General features: G+C 38.0%; 1 protein-coding gene across 2 annotated transcripts in view; it reads left to right on the top strand.

Moving 5' to 3' along the window:
• GALNT1 (polypeptide N-acetylgalactosaminyltransferase 1) overlaps nt 1-21,782 on the top strand; it is a 97,485-nt gene that overhangs the window by 28,693 nt on the left and 47,010 nt on the right. For both annotated transcript variants that reach the window (XM_068396491.1, XM_068396490.1), the window contains exon 3: nt 16,874-17,102. In XM_068396491.1, coding sequence (XP_068252592.1) covers nt 16,964-17,102 — 139 coding nt within the window. In that variant the 5' untranslated portion in view covers nt 16,874-16,963. The remainder of the gene's footprint in view (nt 1-16,873; nt 17,103-21,782) is intronic.

Below are 21,782 nucleotides of genomic sequence, written 5' to 3'. Positions count from 1 at the left end.
ATCCCTTTAGATATTTGCACAAGCCTGATTTATCAGTTACTGTGGTTGTCTCTGGGTATTGGAAAGTACAATATCCAAGTGGGTAAAGCACCCCATTTTTAGTTCTCCTAAACTTACCTATACACCCTCAATAAAGATATCATCTGGAAAAGAGTGATCTAGGCCAATGAGCTGGAATTCAGATCAGTCTTCCATCCAGCTGAACTAAGAAAGCATGGTTTTTATTTACTGTGTTTCTACAGTAAACACAGTTCCCTTAAAGCATCCTTGTTGAACAAGAGATGACTTACTAAACTACTGCTGTGTAGTCACTGGTTGCTCAATGAGGTGTTTAACAACTAAGTTCTTCTCAAGCCTTCTCTGTGTGCATTTCCCAGTTGCTGCTGTTTTTTTTAAGCTTGATTGAAACAAGATGGAGAACGAAAGTTTAACGGGACAGATGGGCAAAGATGTGGGAGGACAAGTCTGGCAGAAAAGATCAACTAGTTCAGTTGTATTTAGTGTGTTAAATATTGTCCTCTGCTTGATATCCTTGGTATTGACATTTTGTGCTTATTTTTCGCCTTGATTTTTTTTATTTCCTGGAAACCTGTTAGCACCTTTCATAAGGTTAGTTTTTACGGACTGAGTTCTCAAGAACTCATTGGGGCCAACTTTGAAGTTCAGGTTCAGTGGGATAAAAAGGGAAAAGCCTGTTTCAGGTCTAAGTGGGCCCTTTTCCAGTCAGCTTCAAAAGATCTTAATCTGGCATGTACTCTTAAATTCAGTGCTTAATTAAGCATAGCTTTAACAAGCATCAGTTTAGGGGAGAGAGAAAAATATATCCAAAATTACTACCTAATACTGTTAAATAATAGTAGTGGCTACTCAGAATAAAAAATTTAAGGTAAAAAAAAAAAAAGAGGAAATTTTTTATTTCTGGATTTACTGCTTATGGCCTCTCAAGCTTTAGCTCCACTGATACGTCTTTCACTGTAGCCTAGCCACCTCTTCTGTGGTTGTTAACTCTAATGGTGAGTTTCATGAGGTAACAGATTTCAGTGCAAATAACTGCTGTTGAGGGGGATACCTGATTTGGTCTTCATTCTTTGGTCTGGGTCTGCACTGGGAGACTGTGGCTGAAAAAACACGATTGTTCTTGGTTATTTTTCAGTTGTATCAGTTCCCTGATTGAGTTTCTTCATTGCTGTGTAAATTTTTGCTGGCAAAGCAGGAGGCTGGCATGTTGGAATGAGAGGGAAGATGGAGTAGCAGCTACTTACACAGTAGTATGTTGGTGAATCTTTAACCATGTTCTAACCATGTGGTATAGCTTCTCAGGCATGTCTACTCTCTCTTGTTGTAAAGATTCTAGTATCTTCAGAGAAGTTGAGAATCTTTCAGAAGAGTTACTGGGAAGTAATTTTAAATTAATTGGAGCACAGAATTTTAAAAGAGGCTTTGAAAAGTATCTGATTTAATTTAAATTAAAAAAAGTGATTGTATTGCTCAAATGCTGCGGTCTCCAATTAATATATAGCTGAATTTGCAAAACAGTCCCATCATATTCCTTTTTTAAATGTTTTCTGACACATTAACCCTTTTTATGGTGACCTGTTTCTCTCTTGGCTTCTAGTCAGGTGTGAAGTTTGAATTGTAAAAAAGCTTAGGTTGCCACCAGCTTTATACCTTCAAAAATGATGTGTCGAATTAAATACATTAGCTGGTTTTTACAACGTGCCTGACAACTTATGGAAAAAATTGGCAAAGTAATACGCACCCGACCATTTGAAGAAACTTAAGTATTTTAGTGAAGTCTAATACATCTCTGCCATACCCAATGTTCTACGGATTGTTTTCTCTATGCAACTATGCAGAAAATTGTTAGCATCAATCTTACAGGTAAATGGAAAAAAGTGAACTCTTTCAAGAAATAATCTTTCTGCCTTAAGTTACATATCACACTCTTCAGATTTCTCTGGGCTGCTGCACAGTGCAACAAATAACAAATTCTAAATTTTATTTACTTTTTTCCCCTCACTGATGCAATGCCTATATCTTGATGTGGCTATTTCATTTAAATTTGCCAAACCTTTTTCATATTGGAATGAAAACTTACAAGTTAAATTGGATGGAAAACCTTTTTTGGAATCACTAGCTGTAAGAGTAGAGTCTTGAAATTTAACATGTGAGTGAATCTACCATCTTTATTCTGGAGAATTAAGAAAAAATCCAGCAACACTGGAAAAGCATTTATTACAAAATGCTGAAAATGTAGCATTTTCCTGTGAAAATGACTTTGTTTAAATACTTTCAATGATCTAAGTGAAAACTATTTTTTTTTTGCAGTTTTATTGATTTTTGTTTTTCTAGCACTTTCTTTCACAAAGGAGCTCAAAACATGATAGGTTTGATTTTATTTTAAAAAAGTACAGCTTTTTGAAGCCGTTAACAAAACAGGATTGCTGTTTTCTATAGAACTCGACTTACCATTTCCATACTACTACTTTTGGTCAAATGTGAACTTGAATGCCAATTTTTTCATTTTTTTATGAAGTTGAAAGTTGGGAAGAGTTCTCAGTGGTTCTGTTTAACCTTTGGAAATCTGAACTGGAATTTCGTGCATAAATGCTGTGATTGCATTGACTTGATAGGGCTACCCAAGAGCTTCTTTAAATTTATATCTACCTGGTTGATGTAGAGCTTTTACTTTCTTGTTACATTTTCTTTCATTTATAATGTTATGCTTTTTATAATGGCATGTTCAGAGTGCAGAAGACATTTAATTCTGAAAAAACTATAAACCCAAGACATGCTTTGTCACATTTGGCTGGATTTACATGCAACATGCTTTTGGTCTCAATGTCCATACTGTGTATTTTTAAGTTTCAGCAAACCAAGTTTAACTAGTGGATTAATTTTTTTTTCTCTGCTTAATTGTTTGGAAATACTACTCCAGTGAATATAAAGAGGTTTAAAATATTTACTGTAGTATGGGAGATGAGTCTGAGAAAAGTCTTCAATGTATCCAGCATTTAGTTTGTCTGGAAATGCTGGCAAATGAAGTCTTGGTTTCTAAATATTTTTTATAAGGTTATCTAATATATCTGGTTCTGTGTGGGGAGGAGAGGACAAAGCTGTTCACAATGAAATTAATGGACTGGATTTCTTGTCCTTTTTAGTCTTTGTGTTTTTTTCCTATATAGTCTCAGTATTCTGCAATTAATGATTTTATTCTGCTGGCTGGTCATGCACTGTCTTTTTGTTTTCCATCAGATTTCTCCCAATCTTTGATGACTATTCAGTTGGGCTTTTTGTTTTCTTTGTCTACGAATCTAGCTTTTTCACGTGTTACTATTTGTAGGGACTGCTAATGTAAAAATGGTTTCATTTATTTGCATTAGGACTGGCATATGACCTGGGTGGGTCAAACTGAGTTCTTTCCCCTCCGCTTAATGGAATATGGAAGCTCTGCCAGCTGATAACTTATAATGAGCTAGGCCATATGTCTGTGGTCAATTACAATTTCTATGCTGAGGTCCATCATTTATAATTGTCTACTTTCTACAGTTATAGAAAGACATATTCGGTGGATAGGTGAATACTGTGTGCTTCAGGTTTTCTGAATCATATGGGCAGCTGTATATTCCTTAGACAGCTGGAGTCTTAACTTCTCCTCCTTCCTTCTTCTTTTGTTAAATAGTCTTGATTCCAGCAGCAACAGAAGATCACTTTGTCATCCTGTCTCTGCTTTACCTGTTATCTTAATTTTTGTTTGTATGGTAGCAACCTAGGAGATCTAGATGTAAGAGCAGTGGGGGAAGAAGAGTACATCTGCTTGCATGGAACAGAATTGGTCAGAGCTGCTCCCTGCCTGAGAGTTAAGGATAGTTTGCTTGCTTGTATATCAAAGGGGAAAATGCGGTGAAAAGGAAAGGGAGAGTAGACTTCTGCATGAGAACGTCCCAAAATGTGAAACTAGCCTTTGCTGCAGTTCACAATGGACAATACTGATGCTTCTGTAAATTCTCTTGTAGTGTCAGGCATCACAGGTGCTTCAGCATATAAACTTCTGTAGCTCACCTGAAGTCTGAATTCTAGAGTTTAAGCTCTGGTCCTGTGGAAATACCAGTACCAGTGTTGAAGACCAGGATGCCATGAGGGAAAGAAAGTATCCAGGACTCTAGTCCTGAAGAAGAGCCATTGCTGTATTGGCTGTTTGCAAACTATTATAGCAACTTCTCCCTTTCAGTTTCTTCTTTACTTGTCCAGTCTTGCAAATGATACCAAGTTCTAAAGGATTTCCAGGATTCTGCTTTATTAGTTTGCCTATTTAGCTTTTTATCCGACAGTTCTTTTCTTCTTGTGGAAGTAGAACCCAGAATACAAACATTGCCTACTTTAGAAATAGACTTTACATGGACAAATTTATCGGTCTTTGAAGAAAATCTCATGCTTGTTCTTTTTGTACCATGTGTACCTTCGCATGCATTGACAATGGAAATAAAGAACTTAAAGCATGATATTTCTCGAGCTTGTGTTGTCAGATATTTCTGGGAAGACAGAATTAAGAAAAACTAAATCTAAAGCAAGTGAATATAAGTGAAAGGGAAATTGAAGGATAGATGTGAAGAATCTTATCCTTAGTGCAATACTGTGCGTGTTAATTAAATACAAAACAGTTGTTAGCAGCAGAAGTTGCCTGCTAAGCAGACAGCTTTATGGTGTGAAAACAGACTTCATGTGTGAATATATGCTTAAGAGCTATGTGGCCTGTCTATATAAATGCAGCCATTTGCTTTCTACGTAGAATTTGTGTTTGCTTATGGATATACCAAAGGGGCACAAGTTTTTGTGAGAAACATTGCAATAATTTCATGAATGTATCATGAAATTCGATAATGCTAGCTTTTCTTTTTTTTTCTCCATATCTGATCAGGCTTTCCTTTCTAAAGAAACAAACATATCTTCTGACTTCTATTTTGGGTGTTAGGTGTTTTGAATGGAGATCTGATGCTTTCTCTATTTCAAAAAGTGTTCAGCACTGCAAAACTGATGAGCTACTTTTGGTTAGAATTTTTGTGTTTCCCTAGGTGTGGTGGGGTGTGTGTAGTATTTTTAATTTTTTTTTTAAACTATCTGCAGTGTCATTGTTAAAAGGGATGAGAAGTAAAACTTGTTAACAAAACTGTTGAATTCTTTACTATTCTTCATTTTACTTGAGGTAACATAACCCACAACGTGTTAAATGATTGTAATCCTTATTTTGTCAAACTATATTTCCAAATTTTTTAAGTCTTCATGTTTAGTCACATGCATTAATCCTATTCAGCAGTTTTTAACTTGGTATCTGCCTGTATTTGATTCGTCAGCAAGTTCTGCAGTTACTCTAGGCAGAATTCAGCCAGCTTCTCTAGGATAAACATCCTATGGCTCCAGCATGTAACATCAATTTTTCTTTACCTGTGTTGTTTTCAAAGCTTTTCTTCTAGAACATGATTTTTTGAATGTTTTCCACGTGTATTGAAGGCAGAGAAAAAAAATGTTCTTTGAATGTATTTGTTATTTCTTCAAGTTGCCCTTCTGGGTTTTTAATCTACAATAGAAGATTTTCAGGATTAGTGGTTTCTGCAGTTACTCACATAAGGATGGTTGAATCTGTTCACTGCAATTTACCCATGTTTCCAGAAATCTCCTTTATAATCTTTTTTCTAATTAGCTGACTCTGCTTTTCTTTAATTCAAAACCTTGCCCATTAGTGATTCATCCTTAATGATGACTATTTGCCTATGTAATTTTCTGCTGTCTTTAAAAGTGTTTGAAGAATTAATGAACAATTTTATTCCACTCTAACTTTTGGCTTTGATGCATATCTAAAGAATAATCAGAAGCTTCATGGAGGTTGGGTATTTTAGAACATTTGAGACTTAGCTTGCAAGATTTAACAATTTCTCCTAACATATGAGGAAGATTTCAAGAATGTCTTGTAAAAGATTTATTCACTTGATTGTTCGCAGTCTGCTTAGATCTTTGTCTCTTAAAAATGTGTAACTAGCTTGGTGACGGTGAATTCTTCTGACCTTGAAGTAGTCAAAGATTTCTCTTTGAAATTTGTGATTTTTCTTTTTTAATACTGGCACCCGAGTTGCTAATTTTATTCTCTTCTATCTTAATAGCAGAGTAGAGAGTAAATTCCAACCCCGTTTGTCTGTGTTCATCAGTGTTTTCAAGAAGGATCTGCTCATTTCCTCAAAGTACTTAAAAACATCAGGTACCATTCGCTTTTGAAGTGTTGACATGTGCAGACTGAAGAAAGTATCATCTGCAGAAAATTCTATTGACTATTTGACACATCTGTATGAAGAGAGATCTATTGATAAGGATGGTATTCATTTTAGTTTAGTCTCAGCTGCTAACAACTGAGTTTGCAGTTTGAGATTTTAATGTAGAACTTTTGGAAGTAAATTTGATTTTCTGGACTATGCAGAAACATTATAAAGGAAGATGGAAAATATGAGCATTGAGAACATGGAACAGCTTACTGTGTTTTTTACTCCCACGTAGTCTAATCTAGTGCATATGATTTCTTAAAGAAGATTGCTCATAATAGTGAATCTAATTTTTTTCAGCAGGAATTTTAAATTTAAAAGAAGTCCTGTCAGATAACCTGTTCTACTTATAGCTCATCTTGCACCTGTCTGATGATTTAATATAGTCTTTGGAATGTGTGACTTCTTGATTATTAGGAATTCTTGACTGCTTGCATGCATTTGGTCTTAGTGAACATACGCCTTGTAAGGCCAGGCGATGCTGCTTTTGACTGGAAGCCTTCATGCTGTGTTACATGCCTGATACATGTCATAAGCCTGAGTATCTAAAATATGTGGAGGTGTTTACAGGTTTTTGTTGCAGACAACAAATAGTATACTAATAGCCTAATCTCTACTACTGTGACGCTGTCCCATTGTAATCTAAATTTTGGGTAGTTCAGCTTTTTATTCCTTAAAAGAGCCTTAGAACTGGCATTCAGCTCTGATAGGGAAGCTAAAATTACTTAGTTGTAAAAAACTGTTTCTTATGAGTAATGGTGAACTTGCAAGGTCTGTAGCTCATGTGACAAAATTGTTTTTCTTGAGGAAATTGAGGTCTTCACTTAGAGCACCTGTGTTGGTGTGACCTGGATTTTCCTTTTCCAGTCCTGTAGTGTTAGGGTTGGAAGACCAGCTAGCACAGCTCTTCAGGGATTTATTAAAGGTTGGAGTCAGTTTATAGCTCTGGGATGCTTATTGGCAGGAATGTTGCTGTACTGAAAAAGCTAAGTGCTGGGTCATCAAATGTGAATCTTTCAAAAAGAAAATCCCACCTCAGGCCTCTGTGAAGGGTAGCAGAAGCCTGAAATAGGTCTTACTGATGCATCTTCAGGAACTAATTGTCGTGTGTCAGGGATTTATGAGCTTGGTGCATTGCTACCACTGACATAAAAATCCTCTCTTGCTGCTGTTAATAACAAAAGCTTTTCACTTGTAAATTTCTCATTGTCTTTATGCTGCCTGTGATACTCACTGAGGAAAATACTGTCTGTATTCTCTAGCTGGCTGTTCTCTAAGTTAAGCACCCTTCTTCAATGTAAGAAGGAAAAGATTTGAGTAACAGTGGTTTGAACTTACCTGCCAGTACTGTGATACCCAATAACTGGATGCCTATGCAAAAACTTACTGCTATTAGCTTCAAGGTACTATGTGTCTGTGTATTTATTTTGTTATGTGTTGTAATTAAATTGAACTAATGATATACTCCTAATATTTAAAGCAGTACTGTAAGAAGATGTATAGGGTTTTTTTTAATAGGTTTGGCAATATTAAGTAATGTATACTGATTGTTCACTGGGCATAATAGAAGTATATTTTAAATCTCAAAGCAGTTGAGAGAATGGAAATGTCTGAAGGATGCCTGAATAAGTGTCTATTTTTAGATATTTTTCATTCAACCTGGAGAGCAGACAGAAGAATGAAATTGTTGCCTCAGTCATTTGAAAGCTACTTTAAAGTCATGGAACAGGAGTTTAGTGAATCTCAGCTGTTTATATGAAAGCAGTAGTCTTTGTACTTTTATTGTATTCTTGGTTTCCAAATTTTAGCCATCCTCTTGAGCTCTTGTAATATTTACAGTGATACTCTGATACGGAATATTTTCTCTCCCTCCTGGATCAATTTATTCTTTCTCTTGTATAGCAAAAATTGTTGTAAAAAAGAATGTAAATCCAAAATCTGTGGATTAAATCGGTTTTGAACTTCTGTTATTTGATTAAAATGTTGTTCATCTGGTCCTTTGAAACCTTGCACACTGCAGTTTCTTTCTGCAAGCAAGATAGGGCTTTTTTAAAGTCAGTCTAAAAAGTATTGGCTATGGCTGGGGAAAAGAAGTAACTTAAGAAAGATTTGCAAAGACTTTCATTTGAGGAGTTCTGTAAGTAATCTTGTTTTATTCTCAAAAGCAATCTCTTGGGAGAATTTGACATCAGGGGAATCCATCAGTGTGGATTTTTTTATTTTTTTTTTTTTCTTCTAAAAAACCAACTTAAAACCAAAAAATCCCCCACCCCAAACACTAAGCTGGTATGGAGGAGTTTTATGACAAAGATCTGGCATCTGCATTTGCTTCTGGAAGCAATTAATTTAGGCCTTTGCTCTTGCGTTCACTACTCTTCTATGAATTCCAGGCTGGAAGAGCGGGAGTAGAAAGGACCTCTTGGATCCTTGTGTCCAGTCCCCTGCAGTGGTCTCTTATAAATCCACAGTGCTCTGTTTTGAAACATCTTTGCTGAATACATAGCTCTTCCTCTGCCTTTCCCTTTTTAAATATTGATGCATCATACAATTGTTTCTGGTTTTATATCTAAGGAGAATGCTTAAATGACGCATCCAAAAACCTCATTGGCCTTTTATCCATGACTGGGTGACAGTGGCAGCTCACAGTGTCACCCTCATGAGCCTTTGCTTTATTGAAATTCTTCAGCTGATAGCGAAGTTACGTACTCCAATTCATACTGTTGAACGTATTTTATTAAATGTCATCTCGATTCTATTATTCCAGTCCACAAAACCATCTTTCTTCCTACCTTGTCACTTGTTCCTTTTAAATGGCAACAGGTCTCAAGATTGCCCATCTAGATCTAGCACTGAGATTACTAAAGAAAATAGTTGCCAGATTATCCAAGGTGCGTTCTCGTCAGCCTACTAAGAATTTTTTATAAGCCTTTACAGTCTTTCTTGTAATCATCTTGTATATCTGCATTATTTTTTGTATTAATTCTGATCTTCCTCATGTGAAATAACAATTTCCCTTGTGAGAGCTATATTTAAAATGTTTTGCACTAGCCAACAGCATTAACTTCGATGTCAGTTATAGATTGAATGAAATTTACACTGTTTTAATTTTATCAAAATTGTATTTCTTTTTATTCAACTTCTAATCTACTTATATCCTTGCTCATTCACTCAATCTGTTCTAGAAACATTTGCAGTATTTGTATACTATATACTGTATCAATTACTACGTTAATGTATACTAATGCAGTATTAATGTAGTTTGTTATATTAAATTAATATATGTCTGGACAACTTCCTGTTCTTCTGAATATCCTTGCATTTATGCCTGTTTCAGGTAGTATGTTTAGTAAATTACCAGATGTTTCTCCTATTACACTTTGAAATGTCACATGGCAGCTCTTTCTGGGCCCTACAGAAGGGATTATACAAGCCATCCTGGTTTTACCAGAGTAGGTAATCTCAGTTGGTTTTGTTTCATCTTGGGTTTGATAATTTCCATTTCCTTGTCCCTGCTGCAATTAATTTTCATATATTTCATCTTTCTTAAATGGAAGTAAACTATATTTCTAGTATAATTAACATTTGGGCCATACGAGGTAGTTATTGATCTGCAAATGAACATTTTTATTTGAATAGCACTGATTAGGAAGAGAATCAGGAAGGACTGTGTAGTAGTCGGAGCTGCTTGAAACTGTTGACCAAATGCTTGCTCGATTTGTTGGAAAATTTTGAGGAAATTTAATCAAGATAGTACATGCTGCTTACAAACTCATTTGAGAAACTGTTAAGCACTCTAATTTGCAAAATGATAAGCTGCTTTCAGAAGTTACGTGACTGTAGTTAAGATGTTTCTGAAAAGTAAAGGTACCAAAATAGCAATGTCTTTTAAATTAATTTTCTTGCAGTAACTGGAAGAGCTTGGTTTTGAAAGCATTTCTACTCAGTTCAGAAATGTTATTTCCTTACTACATCTCTGTAGAAGTAATTAGAACTCATAATATGATTTAGAGGTTAAGTAAAGACTACTTAGATAAGTAAATCAGGAGAATCAAAGATTCAAGTGCACAGTAACTTGGTTCCATACAGTTATAAACAGTTTGACAAAATTGTGGATGGAGTACATACCTGTTGTTCCGTTTTAGACATTGCTTTTCTATGTGATGAGCCAGATTTTCACCTCAAAAGAGCTTCTACTTTTATAAGCATATTTATGCATTCTAATTTATCTGTAGGACAGCCTTTATGAACTCATAACTTCTGCTTTTGTGTATTAAGTTTATCCCTGTTTTTTCAAGTGTAGTCAGCTACTCCTATATTTGTGTTTTATTCTTCCTTCATGCCAAGGCCTCCTGGTTTTAGAGACATAATAGACATTTTTTCAAATGGTCCATTTAAAAAATTTACTTATGAATTGAAAATTCACTTCTGATGAGTTAAAAATGTAGTCTTTCTGCACAGAGCAAGAAGAATAGAAATTGATTTTACTGACCTACATTTCTCAGATTTTTCTCAAGAGTAGGTTTGTTTTAATGAATTGTTCTCATACTGCTCAGACTAGTATGATCTGTTTTCTCTCATTACTTCTTCAGAACTTACTGTTGCTGGATTGTACTGAACAGATGACTTTTGAATACTAAAACCTTTCAAAATCAATCAAACAAGTATAGCCCAATGAAGGGTACTTCTCTCTGTGTTAATTTCTGAGCAGAAGACAGTACTGGCATCCTCGAGCTCATGAATATTTTTTTGCCTGATTAAGTTTACCAGATGTGTTTATGTTTCTGTGAAGGCACAGAATACACCTGTTTTCCACAGGTGATGGGTTGACCCTCTGATGTGAATGTTTTTTTTACATTTGCTTTTGTAATATTGAAACTAGGTAATGCTTTGTTTATCCTCAAACTGACCTGTTTACTCATGAGCTGATGGTAATGATCTCTCTGCAAACAAGCACTAAAAACAATTTAACAGAGTGTGGGCCAGTAAAAAGAAAAAAATATACATCAGCACAGTAGCAAAAGTAGTTCTGAAACCCAAGTCTAGTGTTGGCATCACTTCTGTTTTCAAATATAGACATACTCAACTGGAGAGGCCTCATTAATAGTTCAGATATATGGAGTTTTAGACAATGCTCATATTGACAATTTACATTTGCTTCATTTTTTAGAAGTTTGCCCAAAAATCCATACATATGCCTAATATGTTACCTTAGAGCATGCCAGTCTTTTCTCTCTCATTACTAAATAGACCGAGAAGCTGAATATTCAGTTTTGTGTAGGCCATCAATCTTTCCTCAGATGCTGTTCAGTTAGTCATTTTCCATTTGATTTAAATTGATATTAATAGCTTAGAAATAGCAAATGTTGTGTCAGGATTTTGATGAGCTCTTACTTTGTGCCAAATTCTGATTATTCATATCTGAAAGTCTGGAAAACAAACTTCCCATCAGCTTTGTCTATTTAGGTGCCACATCCAGTGTAGAATCCTGATTTAGTTGAGTAACAGCAGTGAAGTCCTTTGTCAAGTATGTTACAAAGTCTTATTGAAGAGTGATCACTAGTATAAACAAAGATGAAGTTGTTGGTCCAAAGATAAAAAAGACTGAATAGTCGTGTGTCATGCTGAAAAGAGTAAGCATTCTTTCCCATGCCAACTGTGTTGGTAAAAGAGGTGGTAAAGTGAAACAATGCACTTCACATGAGCAGTAATTTTAAAGATGACCTTTTTCTGTAGTGTCAAGTGTATCATGGATTTTGTCTGGGCGGGAGTGGGGGGAATCACTTGACCTTCAGAAGTAATAAGACTTGAACATACCCATTTTTCCTCCTTGCACTTTATTCTTGGTAAGTTACAGTCTCTCTTTCTACTCTTTCCAAGGTGTTTTTAATGCTCCTCTTACTTCCATGGCATAAAGGTTTTATCTATTATCCAGTATTTTGAAGGGAGGAAAAATAGGTGGTTTTGCAAAATTCTTCAGTTTTATTATGTTACTCAGTAGCAAAGGCAGTTATTAAACCTATGCATTTTGGGATTATTGCTGTGGTTACAGGACTTGTTTATAGGTGCAGTTGACTTTCTTTGCTGTAAGGACACACTGCTGATTCATCTTAAAGTTGCTATCAGGCTCCAAAGGTTTCTTTCCGCAGAGCAGCTTCCTAGCCTGTTGACACCTAGCCTATATGGATAATAAGGTTATTCTATGCTGGGAATGGGACTTTGTACTTGCATTTCTTGAACTGCTTGAGGTTTTCAACCTGCCTGCTTTTCTAGCCCTTGGATGTCCCTTGGGTTGGCCACTTAGACCCATTCCAGCAACCTTGCTGAGTGTGCATTTGGTCCCATCCCCAGGTTCTCAGTAAAGACACTAACCAATATCAGCTCCAGTTTTCACCTCTGAAGAATGCCACTGGTGAATGTCTGTCAGCTGAACTTTGTACTGCTGGTCAAAACCCATAGAGCCTGGTGGTCTAGCTAGCAGTCCACTCACTTGGTAGTCTACTTCTTCAGGTCATGTCTCAGTTCTGACAAAGTACTCTGGAAGACTGTTGCAGTCCCCCTTAAAGTCAAGGTAAACAACATTCACTGCTCTTCCCTTGCTCCCCAAACCAGTTCTCTCCTTAAAGCAAGCTGCCAGCTTGGTCAAGTATGATATCCCCTTAGTGAATCTGTACAGTCTGTTCCTGGTTGCCCTTTTGGTGGTGTTTGTTTTTTTCGTGTGTGTGTGGATGTAAATTCCAGGAGGATTTGTGCCATAGTTTTCACAGGGACTGAAGTGAGACTGACTAGCAGATGGTTCTCCAGATCCGTCTTTTTCTTCTTCATGATAGCTTTTTTCCTAATCCTGGGCCAACTCTCTGGATCACCATGACCTTTCAGAGATGATAGAGAACAACCCTGCAATAAGATCAGTCTGCTCCTTCAGCACCCTCAGATGCTTTCCATCTGGTGCCATGGAGTTGCACATGTCCAAGTGGCTTACGAGAACCCTGACTCAATCTGCATGTGAAGTTTCACTCCCACAGATTCTGCCACTGGACTCTGATGTGGGGCATCTAATAACAAAGGAGGCAAAAAAGGCACCTTTTCCACACCCCTTGTCACCAGGTCAGCTGCCTTTCTTTCACCAGTATCCTTACAGGTGCCTTTCTTGTTGCTGCTCTTGTTTCTTTCGAACTCCTGAGTTCCCTGAGTACCTCCCCACGTGCTCAGGAGATGTTTCTGTATTCCTCCAAAGTAGCTCTGCTTCCACCTTCTGTGTATTTCACAGAAGTAGTGCAAGAGCCTCTCCATGATGCTCCTTGCCTCACTTTGTCACACGGATCCTGGCCAGCAGCCCTGATTCCTTGAAGTGGGTCCTGTGGTCTTAGACACCTGCCTTTGACACCAGCCATGCAGCCGGGTGTTATTAGGCTGTGTGTACCCCTGCCTGAATCTTGCCCTCCCACTGGAGCAATTGAGGAGATCAGTATCTGGGTCCCATGCCTGCTACACTCTACCCACCTGAGCTCTGCAGTCACTGATCATATGCTCAGGTTCATACCTGACAGTATCTTTGATTCATATGTGAATGAATAGCCAAGGGGTGGTTGTCTAAGAGCTGAACTTGGGCAGACTCATCAGTCTTTCAGCAACATCCCAGGCAGTACAACTGTTCTGGAAATGAACATCTGCAGGCTTTACTTCTGGTGCCACAAGTCACTAATTTTCTGGATTTTTCTCTCACTCAGCCCTCATCTGGGGAATCTCCATCCACTCATCCTTTGAGTGCAATACCTAGCTGTCTCTTCTTCCTTGTAGCATGGGGCTCAGACCTGTGATGCTGCAAGATCTCTGTGAAGACCTGTCTGTTTACTGTTCACCCTTGCTCATGGTGTACCAGTCTGCCCATTTTGTCCTGTAGCTCCTTCCACTGAAGAAGCAGCACCTCAGGCAGAGCACCCCTCCCATGGGGGAGGCCACCACCACCGCTCCAGCACCAGAGAGAGGTACCTAGCATTTCTTACAGCCCAAGCCCTGGATGGTGGAGTCCTCTTCCAGAGGTCTATCTCAGTCAAGGCTCTGGGATGCTAAAAGCCATTGCTTCAGCAGAGTTGCTGGACCCCTTTGCTTCACTGCTGTGTTGCCTGAATTCTGCTGGTAAGCAGATGGCGGAAGTGCTGTCGTACACTGTATTTTTACCACTGGTTTTAATTCGTGAGATGATAAACTGCCCAAGGGAGTGAGAGCTTTTGTCTAAAGGTACAGGGAAGGGCCTTATTGATGGTACCTGGTGTGTATTGAACTTTGCAGTGCTGTCTCCTGTTCACTTCCCTGAACCCTCAAAGGATTCAAAGGGTTCACAAAGTGTCTCTGACATTTCACTGAACTCTCAAAGGGATTTTCTTGCATTAGAAGCAGATACAGTGCCAGCCTATGCATTTTAAAACACTTGATATAGTTGGGATTTGTGTGAACAGAAAGTCTAGATAACAATTCTGCCGGTGTCTGCTAATTTGAGGACCCCTAAGCACTGTGCTCCTGTGTGTTTTTACACTTTCTTTAATAGCCTATTATCTCACGAGTCTGAACTTCAAGAAGTCCAAGATTAAAAGAAAACTAAATACATTTTTGCAAAACATGTTATTTTTAATTAGCATTTGTTTTCTTTAAGTATAAGCAGGGTGCTGGTATGACTTGATTCTTTGCCGGATCATTTCTATGGTGTCCGGAATTAAAGCAAAAGAAGAAACCTATCATATGGAGAGTTTAAGTACAGTCATACCATGTCAGACAGGTTTCATCTGTATACAGTATTTGCTTCTGCCAGTGGTTGATAGTGTATATCTAGGGAAGAGAACAGGGGAAATGTAATGATACTTCCTCGCTGTACTCTCCTAGCATGCAGTGACTTGAGAGTCACAGTCAGGGACTGCCTGAAGTAGGGATGAGGACTTGGTATTTAACAGCTGGTGAATAGACTGGCAGCACTGGCAGTGTTCTGTGGCAGGCAGTTCCCCTGCGTAACTACACAGGAATACCTTCCTTTTGTTTTTTAACCTCTTGCTGCTAAATTCACTTGATTTCTGCCAATACAAGAGGTAGGAGTAACAGGCAACAGTTGTTCTCTATTTACCATCTCCGTGCAGCTTTTGATTTTATAGACCTGCCGCTTGATTTAGGTTACATCTTTTCCAGCCAGGAAAAATTCTGCTCTCTTCACTTACAGCTTATAATGAAGCTATTCCTTGTTGTCTTCATCCTTTTGCCCTTCTCACTTGTCCTTTCTAATCCTCCTATATCCTTTTTGAAATTACAAGACTGGGTGTTCGTACAGTGCTCAAGATGAAAAAGCAGATACTGTGTAATGGCATAGTGATGGTTTGGTTTCTGTTCTTCTCTTAGTAGTCTGTAACAAATTATTTTTCTTTCACTGCTGATGATCACCAAGCTGATGGTTTGACAGCTTTATAGTGCAACTCCAAGATCAAGAGTTCAGGCCCATCCTTGTGTCTATTTAAAATTCTAGTGTGTTTTTGAAGAGTCTTATTCTCCATTTATTTCATAAGTTAACATCTGCAATTCTGGTTTTAACTAGTAAGCTATTCCCACTGGGAAATACTTTGGGAGTACTTTGTGTTTAAACACATCAGCACTGGTGGGGAACCTATTGGTTAAAAAAAAAACCAAAATTAAAAAAAAATCATATTTTACTGTAAGTGAACAAGCCCAAAGCTGTTCTTGATTCTGCCCTACCCAACTGTCAGTCAAGGAAATCAGTAGTCCTTGTAATAAAATTTGCTTGTAATTTGAGTAGGACAAAGGAGGATTTCAACAGTTGACATTCTAAAATTCTAATATATACATGTTGAAAAATGTATAAAAGTTTGCTCTATAATCAGGCATTAAACTATTGAAGTCACTTAAGCATCAAAGTTATTAGTTGATACCTTTAGTTTTGTATGCCTAGTAAGTGAGCACAGTGGCTTGTGTGTACTTTCTTTACCTACTGTTTAACTTTACCAAAAGGGATGTTTATTTTTGGTTTACTGAAAGCAAAGCATTTGTCTTTGTGATGAAGGTGTAACGTGTCATTAGATTTTATGTAAAATACAGGTATTTGTAGACTAGCGTTCCCAGTGATGGGCCCAAAGAGTCAGCATGTGCTACATGGGAGGAGCATGAGGAATATTAGTCATGGGCTTCAGGCAGCACAGATTGATACCTTGCTTCCTGAGATCTTCCTGGTTTTCATTCATTTAGCTTGTTCTGATTTCCAGAGAGTTCCTTTTAATTTCACTAGATGAGGCTACCCCCTTCTCTAGAGGCTCAGCAGAGCACTCTGTTTTGGTCACTTTTGTTAACGTTTCAGGTGATGAATGTTAACATAGTACAGGACTGGAGTAATGCTGCTTTAATTGGCTCTGTTCCCTTAATCTCATTGGAGTGCATAGAGCATTCATTTTGATACATACAGCATTTGATAATTAAATTGCTACCTTTAAAATGTAGTTAAAATTTCTGCTTTTAGCTGCTGTCCTCAGGTAACTTTTTGTGACTTTTTTCTTTTTCCTTTTTTTTTTCCCCAGATATAGAACGTGGTCTCTCAAACTGGATTAAAGCAACCTGTTGATATTTTTATTTATACTTTTTTATTTTTGTATTTGACTTAAAGTGCCATGAAAAAATTTGCATATTGCAAGGTGGTCCTTGCCACCTCTTTGGTTTGGGTCCTTCTGGATATGTTTCTATTGCTGTACTTCAGTGAATGCAACAAATGTGATGAGAAAAAAGAACGAGGCCTGCCTGCTGGAGATGGTAAGTTTTCTGCCTGAGTAATCTTTAAATTATGCTCATTTAAAATTGCACTCCTCTTAAACATTTGATTTCTTTTTTTTTTCCCAGACAATATAGTATTGTATCAGCGTTTAGGTGTTGCAGAATGTTCAGTGTTTCTTTGAATGACTAGGGAATAAGCACGTTGACTGAGATGTATGTTGCAGACTTAAATGCGTACTTAAGATGTAGAATTTTAAGCACTAATGTATATGGAAAAATAATAAAACTAAACAACAAGCAGTTCAGGAATATAAGCTATGTTAATGTAGTCTAAAGCGTGTTCTAAATTTCCACCAGTCAGGAAGCAAAGGCACTGTTAACTTCACTAGACTTGGTGGTAAAACTACCCAAACCATCAACCAACCTTACTTCTCCCCCTGCCCTGGCAAAAAAAAAAAAACCAAAACCAAAACAAAAAAAACCTGGCCAGTGACTATAGCAATAAGGGACAGTGAATGTTGTAATGAAAATAAATTTGTGGAAATAACTAGACTAACCCTGGCTGTAAAAGTGACAAATATAGGGGGGGTGTGGTGTGTGTAAATATATACACACACACATAGGCACCTGCTTATGTATGTAAATTTTTCTTTGAAGCGAGAGCTGTATTATTCAATACTAAAGCTCTTCAGAGAAGCTTTCAGTTTTGTTACTGCCATCTTAGTTTTTGGGTACCAGTTAGATGAGCTGAGTGTGGTTTTTTGAAAGCTGGTACCATTCATCTTGCCAACTTTATTTTAGGGAGGTCATCACGGTTGATCACATGGGAGAAAGCATTGGTGCAGGGAGAATTCTCGTCCCTGCAATGTCTCAAAACAGGCATTTAGAACTGCAGGCAGCTGCTGCCTCCAGTTCATTTGTGAAACATCTGATTTTGTAGTATGGTGTCTCTCCCGCCAGAAAGGCTGTCTGTATGTTTCACTGCTGCTATAGGAAACTTATGCAGTGATGCTCAATGTTAAGTCTGATCAGCCAACTGTACTCAAAATTAATGGTTTCTGTTAAGGGAGAAGCCACTCGAGCACGCATACACCATTCAAGGAGTCGCATACACACCACGAGTCTTTCCTGCTAGGACTGAAGTCCCTTCACAGTGGGCATATCTAGTGAGCTGATGGGTGCCCCATTCAACACCTTTCACCCACACGTTCTCACTCTTGAGTGATTCCCTTTTCCTTAGGTTCGACCGCAGTCTCAGGTATTGAATCTTACTTTAAAAAAAAATAATTTATTCAGATGGTGCAGCGTGAAAACAGCTCAAGGTCAGTGCCTCTGGAGAGGGACCCCGAACAAAAAAATCCCTGGACAATTGTACCCTTACAACATATGCACCTGCCGCTCACATGCTCTTCACACGCCTGTTGATCCAGTGGCGATTTCTGTTCTGGGATCTTCTAACACCTTATTGGATTCTTTCTCTGTCTCCAGGCAGGCCATTAACTGTTACCTTGTTGAGTTGCAGCTTCTGCTGATGGTTGTAGCCTCCTTCAGGTTTGCTCTTCTTGTGCACCTGCTCGCTGGCAGAGCATGGGAAACTGAGAAGTCCTAAACTTAGGATAAGCACTACTTAGCAACAACTAAAACAATAGTGTGTTATCAACATTATTCTCATACTAAATTCAAAACACAGCACTGTACCAGCTACTAGGAAGAAAATAACTCTATCCCCAGCCGAAAGCATATCTAGGTGAAAGATCACAGCTTGTGATCTAAGGTTTCAGCAAATCTAGCTACTCATGCTAATTACGTAATGCTAAACAAACAGTACACCAAATTGCACAATGTTATGCTGCAACCCCTGCATCCTAATGCTAAATGATTGACTGAGTGATTCATTCTATTTAAAACTTACTTATTTAAGCTAAACATCTAGTGTGGCCAGCAGGACTAGGGAAGTGATCGTCCCTCTGTACTCGGCACTGGTGAGGCCGCACCTTGAATACTCTGTTCAGTTTTGAGCCCCTCACTATAAGACAGACATTGAGGTGCTGGAGCGAGTCCAAAGAAGAGCAACGAAGCTGGTGAAGGGCCTAGAGAACACGTCTTGTGAGGAGCGGCTGAGGGAACTGGGGTTATTTAGCCTGGAAAAACGGAGGCTGAAGAGAGACCTTATCACTCTCTACAACTACCTGAAAGGAGGTTGTAGCAAGGAGGGTGTTAGTGTCTTCTCCTAGATAGCAAGTAATAGGATGAGATGAAATGGCCTCAAGTTGCACCAATACAACAATATAATGGCCTCAGGTTTAGATTGGATATTAGGAAGAATTTCTTCACTGAAAGGGTTGTCAAACATTGGAACAGGCTGCCCAGCGAAGTGGTTGAGTCATCATCCCTGGTGATATTTAGAAGACGTGTAGATGTGGTGCTTAGGGAAATGGTTTAGTGATGGACTTGGCAGTGCTAGGTTATCGGTTGGACTTGATGATCTTAAAGGTCTTTTCCAACCAAAACAATTCTATGATTCTATTTCTTAACAGTTTCCATCACAAAAAACTTTTTCACCTGTTGACATCTGGCATGGACAACTTTGACCTACCTGGGAAATTTTCTGAAATGTTTTAAGAACAATGTTGCTCTGTTACAGAATAACACTGGGGAGATGTTTAGGAAATGTTAGTTTTGTTTTGGTTTGCTTTTTTCCCCCATGATGAAAACAGGCTGATAAATCTCCACAGAGAACAACAATGTATAGGAATGTAGAATTTCTGTGCTTAGTACCTCTGAACTGTTGTTTCCACAACTGCATGCGAACATTTCAGAGAGGTCCTAGTTCCACCTGAGTTTTGCAGAAGGGACTTAAATTTTCAGTTGCTTGCATTTCATCTTTTGGGTTTCTTTTTCAATAAGCAGAAAAGAAAGTGACAAGAAAATGAATTAAGGTTATGTAGAAAGTATGTCTTTTATAGGAACTCAGTCTTTTATTTATTGTCTTCAGAAGCTGGGAAGTTTTCTTGAGGATAAGATAATGACTGATATTGTGGTGTTAAGGAATGGATCCACTTCTTGGATACCCACAAAGTTTTTACATGACGCTGAGCATGTAACTTATGTCAGGCTTCTTTAGAGCTGTCTTGCAAACAGGATTTTTTTTTTTTTGCTGTTAGCAAACAGCAATTGCAGTCAGTATATATCAGACTTGGTTTGATATATTGGTGATGTTGAAAGTTCAGATGAGTGAGGGAAAATCTGCAGTATTTAAAGATTAGTGTTATGACCTTCCCTATGCAACTTTAGTTTTGCTTAGTTGAGTACAGTCTTCATTCTGGCCTTCCATAATTGATTTAGTTTTTTTGAGTGAGCATAATTTATGTAAGTGTTTTGAATTTAATAGTCTCTTTGTCCATGTCACTCTGTTATATAGCTTCTCTTTGCAATTCATGGAAGAATTCCATGGCATTTAATGAACCTACTCAACATATGAGTAAGTTTTTCTGAAGAATTTATATGTTTATTTTAGGCTGTGCTTGCCTAGTTGGAAAAATTAGTCTATAGACATTTCAGACGGAGCAAAGGATTTTGAGGATAATTTTGGACAGTTCAAGCTTTCATGAAGATAGAAGGATGTTTTCCTTATGTTTTTAATATGGAAAATGGAGGGAGTTTCTTTTTCAGAATGAGACTTAGAGCCATGGTCTAAACTGCTTTTGGGAAAAATCTTTCTCCTTGGTATTGATGCCATAAGGTACTAGCATCTTAAATAACGAGCTTCAGCTTATGTGTCTAATATTGGATTTTATGTATACGACTGTTGTTTTTTACAAATTGCTCAAAATAAGAAATAATAAAGGAATATGAATCTGTGGAAAAATTTGTGTACGTGATTATGGGGAACTGTAAGATGAGTGGGATAAAGGTCTTTGTGTCTGCTATCATAGAGATTGAGGATTGGTAGTTGAAATGATGTGAGTGTGGAGATGAGGGGACAAAAGGTGAAGTGGAAAAGGAACAGACACTTACTAGGCTGTGAGTAAGAGAGCTGGGGTAGAGGTGTTTTGGGAAAAGGGGGCCTGGCATGGTGTCTGAGCAGTACAGGACTGGGGAACTACAGTGATACCAGAGGAGGGATAGTTGGAATCTAGTGACTGTAACTGTGTGGGATGATTTGGCCGTAGGCTTAACCATTGCCCACCCCCTCCACCACTGTAGAAGAAGACAGTAGTAGCTTCAGGAGGTAGCCTGGGGAAGTGGTATCAGAACACCTAGCAGTGTTGATTCCAGCATCAACTCATGGGAGCTGGGAGGGAGCCTGTGCTTGTCTGGTCCAATACTGCTGCTTGCTCTTCTCCCCACTGTGACCACTCCAGAGAGGGGGGGGGAGTAGGTTGGGGGAAGCTCTCTGCAGTGCTCGTCTCTGAGGTTGTCTCACCTATTCTGAGCTACGCTGCTGACCTGGATGATGTACACCCCTTGCCCAAACTGTCAAAAGCGTTCTTTCTATTGACACATCTTCTGGGTGGTGGTTCCCATTTGTAATTACTGTTTGTTCATCAGTCAAATTCAGAAAGAGTAATTGTTGTTAATGGAAGGCTGTTGCTGTAAGTTTAAAGGTTGTTATGAGTTAGAGAGAAAATCACTGAAGCTTAGTAAGCATCATCCATGTTATGTAGTAGTTTTTTCCAAACTGAAATTCATAGGATATCTAGTTGAGCACTGTTGTTT

Source organism: Nyctibius grandis, chromosome 3, assembly GCF_013368605.1.
Source record: "Nyctibius grandis isolate bNycGra1 chromosome 3, bNycGra1.pri, whole genome shotgun sequence".
NCBI classification, from domain to species: Eukaryota; Metazoa; Chordata; class Aves; order Nyctibiiformes; family Nyctibiidae; genus Nyctibius; species Nyctibius grandis.
The sequence above is the reverse complement of the archived record's forward strand: the minus strand, read 5'-3'. Positions and strand labels throughout refer to the sequence as shown.